At 55.2% G+C, this 7,330-nt stretch overlaps 1 protein-coding gene across 1 annotated transcript; it reads right to left on the reverse strand.

The window, feature by feature from the left end:
- Positions 1 to 1,475: 1,475 nt before the first annotated feature.
- EN2 (engrailed homeobox 2) lies at positions 1,476 to 6,394 on the reverse strand. The gene is made up of 2 exons (XM_027450430.3): positions 5,396 to 6,394; positions 1,476 to 3,787 (listed from the first exon to the last, which is right to left on the reverse strand). The coding sequence occupies exons 1-2, from the start codon at positions 5,946 to 5,948 to the stop codon at positions 3,471 to 3,473; spliced, it is 870 nt and encodes a 289-aa protein (XP_027306231.2). The 5' UTR covers positions 5,949 to 6,394; the 3' UTR covers positions 1,476 to 3,470.
- Between the last annotated feature and the right edge of the window lie 936 nt (positions 6,395 to 7,330).

The following is a 7,330-nucleotide window of genomic DNA, read 5'->3' on the forward strand; positions in this document are numbered from 1 at the left end:
CCCAAAAAAACGACGAGAGAAGCAGCCAGTGCCTCTAACTCTAGCTTTTTTTTTTCCCCTGAAAGCCTGCCCGAAAAATACCGAGGGCAGGTGAGGAGTGCAGCCGAGGCTGGCCCTTTGCTGCCCCGAGCTGAAGGCATCACAGCCACTGCAAGCATTTGGCGTCAGGGGCTGGATAAAATCCAGGCAGCGGCGAGGTGCCTCCTGTCCCTGCTCCTGCTGGGGCAGCTCCTCGCAGACCCGCTGGCTGTCGTCACCGGAGAAAGAAGCAGCTTAGATAAGTTTCCATACTTTTTTTTTTTTTTTTTTTTTTTTTAACCCCCAAACCGGGTAGGTTTTCCCACGCAGCTGTTTTCTCTTCTCGCCGTGATTGCGGGCTGCGGGAGGACAGGTGGAAACTTTGCCCCACTGCACCCTGAGGTGCCAGAATTTCCCCCCGGTGCGGGCTTTAATAACTTCTTTAAAAAAGCCAAAATAAACCTCGGTGCCACCTCCCCGCCGGACACCCACGGCGCCACCGCTTTGTCCCACCGGACACCCCGAGCTATTTTCCATCCACGTTTACTCTGCTGTGTAGTGCCAGCAGCCACCGATTGCCTCCCTCAGGATGGCAGATCACCTGCCTGCCTGGCCGAGGTGACACAAGTCTCCTCCGAGGGGCCCAGACCCAAAATACACACAAAAAAATAAAGGATTTGCCAGCAACCCCACTGCCCAGCGCCTTTCAGCAGGTGGGAAGCAGGGCGAAGTGCACGGTCCTGGGGACTTTTTGCCCCTTGCAGGGCGTGCTCCAAAGCAGCTGAACAAATAATAATAATAATTATTATGAAGATAAAATACTAATAAGCTTGATTTTATCCAGGGGTGCCCCTGCGGCACCCAGCAGAGGCTCTGCCCCTCGCTCCCTGCCCCATGGAGAAGGGGCTGGGCTGCCTTTGGGGCAGCAGGGCAGGTGACCGGAGGTCCAGCCCGGCCCAAAATTTCGTTCCTCCTACTGGAAGTGCCCCGGGGACCCCCGGACCGTGCTCCCGAGGGGGGATTTTCAGCAGCATCCCCTTGGTGCCACAGCCCGGCCTCAGCGCATCGCGGAGCCGGGCACGGAAAGTCTGGAAAAGGTGAAACCTGTTGACTCTGCGTGAGATTCAACTTTTTTTTTTTTTCTTTCCGTTTCCACATCCTTTTTTTTTTTCTCCTTATTTTATTTTATTTTAATTTTATTTTTTTTTACCCGACGATGCTCGCTGCGCAGCCGCCGCTTGCCCCCTGCTCTTCATCCCGAAACAAATCCTCCAAAAACTTTCTTCGTCCTTCAAAACGCTGCCGAAATGCCTGGCTGCAAAAAATCTCCTCCCTCAGCCACCGATTTACTCCCGGCTCCACGCTCTCAGCTTCCCACTCCGGCTCTGGTGCGATCTCTCAGGGACCAGGAGGGCAATTTGGGGGTTTTGGGGCTCCCCCAGCACCTAGGGGCAGCTTCCCCCAGCAGCGCTGCTCCGTCGCGACGTCCGAGGGCCACGGTTCGGATTTCATAATAAAATGTTGTTGTTTTATTTTTTTCTCTCTCTTTTTTTTTTTTTTTTTTTTTATTTAACGTAATCCTCGAGAATTTAAACACACAAAAATGCAGTGAGAATGTTTTCACAATTTTTCGAGAGCACAGTTGTAAATAGAAACATTCATATTTCATAAGATTATAAATATTTGATACTGCAATTGTAAAATGCACATGTTTTATAAACTGGGAAGAAAAAAAAAAAATCTTTGCTTTCTTGCTAAAAGGCAATGTCATTTAATCCTGTCTCCTAAGCAGCTGATGATTATTCACAGAATTTAAAATTACAGCTTTCGTTTTATAGTGTGATTTTTTTCCCTTTTTTATTTTTTTTTCTTTAAGTTTACACTACTATGTACAACGTGTGTCTATCATAGCTGCAAAATAAAGAGGTTTTAAGGCAAAGCGAGAAGTCCCCCCACCCCAGCATCGCAGGAGAGCCCGTCCCAAGCAGCCCCCCCCCCCCCCGCACACTGAGACCCCACGCGGGACGCGGCCCCCCCCGTGGGATTTGGGGTGGGGGGGATAAAAGGGGTCGGGGCCAAACGGCCACACCAACGACCCCAGCGCCTCGAAACCCCAAAACGCTGCCTCTCCAGGGCCGTGGGGCCGAGCCACTAGGTGCCCGTGGCAAGGGGGGGGGGCGTGGGGAGAAGCCCCCCCGGTGCCACCGAGCCCATGTGGGGGTGGCAGGGGCCGCCCGCCCCTCGCTGCGACCCCGCGGGTCGCGCCGTGCTCCTGGGCCGGGGATGGGGGAAGAACCAAAAATTATCCTTTTTTCTTTTTATTTATTTTTTTTCCAATTTTTTTCCCCCTCTCTTTTTAAAAATTATTATTATTATCATTTTGCACCCAAGCCCTTGGGGAAGGTGCTGCCGGGACCCGGGCGCTGCCAACCCCTCCCGGCCCCGGGGAGGGGTGACCCCAAAGTTTTCCAGGCCCTTTCCCAAAGTTTTCCCAACCAGTTTTGGGAAAGGGAAAAGGGGGGGGGGGGGTGAGAGAGTTGACCCCCTCCCCTGCAGCCACGCACGGCCCTGGCCTCTCACTGGGTGTGTGTGTGGGGGGGAGGTCGGGAAGGGACCCTGGGCATCTTTCGACACGGTGCTTTGAGATTTCTTTCCCTATTGTTACATATATATATATATATATATTCTTTTTAAATTAAATTCTCCACGTCTGTCCCCAAAGCCAGCCCCAGACGCACACAGCGCTAAAAAAGAAAATTAAAAAAAAAAAAAAAAAGGAAAAGAAAAAGAAAAAGAAACAGAAAAAAGAAAAGGAAAAGGGGAGGGGCAGGGGAGAAAAAAAAAAAGGTAAAACTCATAGAACAAATAGGAGAACTATTTATTCGGTTCACAGTCGTGTGAAATGCAGCAATAAAAATCTTTGGACTTCAGCAAAAGTTGTTTTTAATTATTTTTTTTTTTGAATTTCAAAAAACAGCGTCCAATGTCCATTAAAACAGCGCTTAAGTCTATAAAAAATGCAACTTAAGCATTCAAAAATAAAAATAAAAATCATAAAGATAGCATCTAAAATCTTCATACGACCGAAAAAATAATAATAATAAAATAAGAAGAATATCGAAACCAAAAACCCAAACCCCCGAAAGCAAAACCAAACCAAAAGGAAAAAAAAAAAAAGAAAATAAGAAAAAAAAATATTTTATAACCAGATATCTTGGATTTTTACACCACCTTACCTGTAAATTATATATACATAGAATATTGCAGAATTATAGCTAATACACAATATTTTCACTATTAATGCTGGTATAATCTTTATACACTGGCCCTTTTTTTTTTTTTCTTTTCTTTTTTTTTTTTTTTAATTAAATTATTGCATCGTATAAACTTTGCCTGCAAACCCCCCCCCCCTCCCCAACCTCCCCGACCTCCCCCCCCCTCCCCTCCCCAGGCTATTCACTGTCCGACTTGCCGTCTTTCGCCGTGGTGGAGTGGTTGTAGAGCCCCTGGGCCATGAGGTGCACCGCCAGGGAGTTTTTGCTGCCCGTCGCCTTCTTGATCTTGGCCCGTTTGTTCTGGAACCAGATTTTGATCTGGGACTCGTTGAGGCCGAGCTCCTGGGCCAGGCTCTGCCGCCGCTGCTCGGTCAGGTAGCGGTTGGTCTGGAACTCGGCCTTGAGTCTCTGCAGCTGCTCGGCGGTGAAGGCGGTGCGCGGCCTCTTGTCCTCCTTGTTGGGGTTTTTCTTCTTTGGTTTGCGGGACCGGGGACCTACGGCCGGGAGAGAGGAGAGCACCGACACCGCGCCGCCCCGCCGGCACCCCCTGTCCCCCCAGCAGCCCCTTTTGGGACCCCCCCCCATGAACCCCTCATGGACCCCACACCCCATCATCCTCTTTTGGGACCCCCACACTCTCTCCACGCTCCCCTTTTGGGACCCTACACACCATCATCCCCTTTCGGGACCCCCCCGGATCCCCCACCCCATCCACCCCAACCCCAAAAGGCGCAGCTGAGCCGCGTCCCCCTCCCGGGAGCTCCCCGCTTCCCCTTCAAAAACCAACCTCCCCTTCCTCCATCCAACCTCCCCTTCCAGGATTTATTTTTTAATCCCTATTATTACCGTTTTAGCCAGGGAACCCCCAAAATAATAAAGAAACTAAGCTGGAAAGCGGCCGCGTGTTCGCGCTGCCGCCGCTTTGCTGCAGCCCCCATATGGCACGGCACGGCCCGGCCCGGCTGGCCGGGCTTATTGCGGGGAATATTTATTCCCGGCAGCACAAGGAAGCCTTTTCTAGCCGGGCCGAGCCATTGTGAGGATGTATGTTAATTAAATATTAACAAAGGAGAGCACCGGAGAACAATGGGGTAAAATTCCAATTATTACCTCGGAGCCAAAGAGTTTGGGGTTTCGACACCCTACGAACTCCTTTGCCACTCGCCCTACAAACCCTCCTTCTGCTGGCCGCCTCTCCGGGCGAAAATCCTAGCTGGACGCTTTTTTGTAGGAGAAACCCTTTTTTTTTTTTTTTTTTTCTTTTCCTTTTTTTTTTTTTTTTTTTCCCTGGGAGCACATCTCCTGCCTGGTGTTTCCCATGCTTCCCCCTTGTTTTTTAGCGAGGGTTTTTTCCACCCGGACAGCCCCTCTCCCCACAAGGACATTTCACCCCCCCAGTATTATTTTTTTTAAGGTTTTTATCCCTGTTTTCGGGCGGTTCTCCCCCAGCTCTTGCTTAACCGGAGCCTGCCGGGGAACTTCTCCGGCTCTCGGCGATTTCTGTCCCCCCCCCCCCCCGCAGCCCCTCCGGAGCTGCCCTGCAGCACATGCGGGGAAATTTAAAGAAAGAAACGAGACGGCGGCAGCTCCGAGGCCTCTTTTGGGGGAATAAACGGATCGTCTTTTTAGGGGGGGGGGGGTGGAAAAAAAAAATAAATCAAAGCAGGCGAGGCCTGCCGGGGGGCAGGGAGTGGGGGGCAGCCCCCCATCCCTCCCAAAAAACACAGGGCATGGGGAGCTCGGAGGATGTCTGCGGAGCCCAAAGCTGATTTTTTCTCCCTTTTTTGATGAATCTGGCAGCTGGGAGGGGGGGGCAGTGCCCCGCTCCGGCACATCCCCGCGGCCGGGCGGCCCCGGCTGCGGGCTGGGGGGCGATGGAGGGTGCTCCCCCTTCCTCCGGTACCCTCTTTTTTCTCCCCCCTCTTTTTGGGACCCTCGCCCCTACAAAGGACGGCGATGAGCAGGGGGAAGGAGCGGAGAGGGAAGGACGGGGAAGGGGTTTTTGGGGGGGATTTTCCTGCCTCTCTCCCTACCCTGGGGAGGTCGGGGGGCGGCCGGGGGAGCCCGGGGAGGGGTCGGCGTGGAGAGGGGGCAGCTCTTACCTGAAGACGGCCGGTCCGAGTACCGCGTACAGTAAACCCAGGCGGGCCAAAGCATGGGCTGGTTCCCGGCGTTGGAGCTGGCCTGGGAGCTATCCGAGTCCGAGCTCACCGACAGGTCTCCTCCGCTCAAGCCCCGAGCTTTTAGGGCAGCCTCCAGCGCCGCGGGGTCTCCCCCTTTCTTGGAGGCTCCGTGCAAGGCCAGCCCGGGGGGGCCACCTTCTCCTCGACCCGGCGAACCCCCCCCGGAGCCGGGTAGGGGAGCTCCGGGGGTCGGCGCCGCCGCGGGGCTCCTGCGGTTCTCCGCTCCGGGCCTCCGGTTATCTCCTCCGAGGCCGCCGGCCTCTTTCCTCCGGCCGAACTCGGGCCGCAGGATGTTGTCGATGAAGAAGTTGGTGATGCGGTGAGGGTGCGGGTGAGGGTGCGGGGCCGGGGGCGGGGGGTCGCCGGGGGGCAGCAGGAGAGCTCGCCGCCCTCCGCCGGGCTCCGCGTCGCCGCCGCCGGACTCCTGAGGCTCCCCGGCCTCCTCGCGGGGACTCCGGGCTCCCTCCTCCATGCTGCGAGGCCGGGCCCCGCCGCCCGCCCCGCCGCCGAGCTCTTTTCCTGGTGTCTCCTCCGCTTGGTCTTTTAATATATATTTTTTTTTTTTTTAGATAGAGATATATTTTAATAGGTTTACGGATATTTTATATACACGCACGCACAGGTGGCTTTATCGGCTTGCGCTTCTCCTGGGCGTTCAAAATCCAGAGTTTGGAGGCAAAAAAAAAAAAAAATCAAAATCAATGTTTTTTTTTTTTTTTTTTTAAATTATCGGGAGCCGAAAACCCAGCAGCCGAGGCTCGACGAGTTCCAAGTTGGGCAAAAAAAAAAATAATAATAATAATTAAAAATATTTATATATAAAATAAAAGGAGGGCTCCGGGTTCCTCCCGCTGCCTCTCGCCGCGTCCCGCCGCCGCCGCCGTTCAGCCGCTCGGTCCCGTTCGCCGCCTCCCTCATCCGCCGGGGGGGGGGGGGTAAAAAAAAAATGTGAAAAATAATAAAAAAAAATAAAAATAATAAAAAAATAAATGGAAAAGAGGGGTAAGGGAGGCCGGACCTCAGAAGCCACCGGAGGCCCGCCGAGGGCAGGGCGGAGAGGGGCGCCCCGCGCAGCCCCGCGCAGCCCCGCGGCCGCACATGCGGGGGCCTCGGCGGGTGCGGGGAGCTTTGGGGGGGGCGGGGGGGGTCGTGGTGGTGGTGGTGGTGGCGGGGGGGTGCTGGAGGGGAGGGGGGGGGTCGGAAGGGAGGGAGAGGGGAGGGAGGGAGGGAAGGAAGGGAAGGGTGGGAGGGAAGGGAAGGGAGGGAGGGAGGGGGGGGGGCGCACGTCCCACCCGCCCGCCCGCCCTGCGCCGCGCTGCCCGCCCCGGCGGCCGCCGCCGCCGCCACCGCCGCGCCCGGCCACTCGCGAGCCCCGGCTTGTTGTCCTCCGGTTTTAACGGGGCTCCGACGGTGACGTCGCCGTCCCGGGCTCCTCGACACGTGCCTCGGCCCAATGGCAAAGCGACCGACGGCACACGTGGTGCTGGGCGCCCCGGTAAGTGACAGCTCCCCCCCCCCTCCTTCCCTTCCCCTTCCCCTCCCCTCGGCCGCCCCTCCTCGCCGAAGGATGCTATGGGGATGGAAGACCCCCCCCCCGCCTCCCTTCCCCTTCCCCTTCCCCTCCAAGCGGGGGTCTCACCGCAGACCCCCCCCCTCCCCTTTTGTCTGCCCCCCCCCCCCCCTCCTTTCCTCCTCCTTCCTTGCGCTGCGCGTTATTTTTAATTTTGCACGCTGTTTATCGCGGATGTGTGTGTGTGTCTGTTGGGGGGGGGGGGTCCGGGGGGCATCCCATAATTCCTTGCAGAAATGCATAAATAATATTCAGAGAGCGCCGCTGATACAAAGGGGGTCGGG

The sequence above is a fragment of the Anas platyrhynchos genome, chromosome 2 (genome assembly GCF_047663525.1).
Source record: "Anas platyrhynchos isolate ZD024472 breed Pekin duck chromosome 2, IASCAAS_PekinDuck_T2T, whole genome shotgun sequence".
Taxonomy (NCBI): Eukaryota; Metazoa; Chordata; class Aves; order Anseriformes; family Anatidae; genus Anas; species Anas platyrhynchos.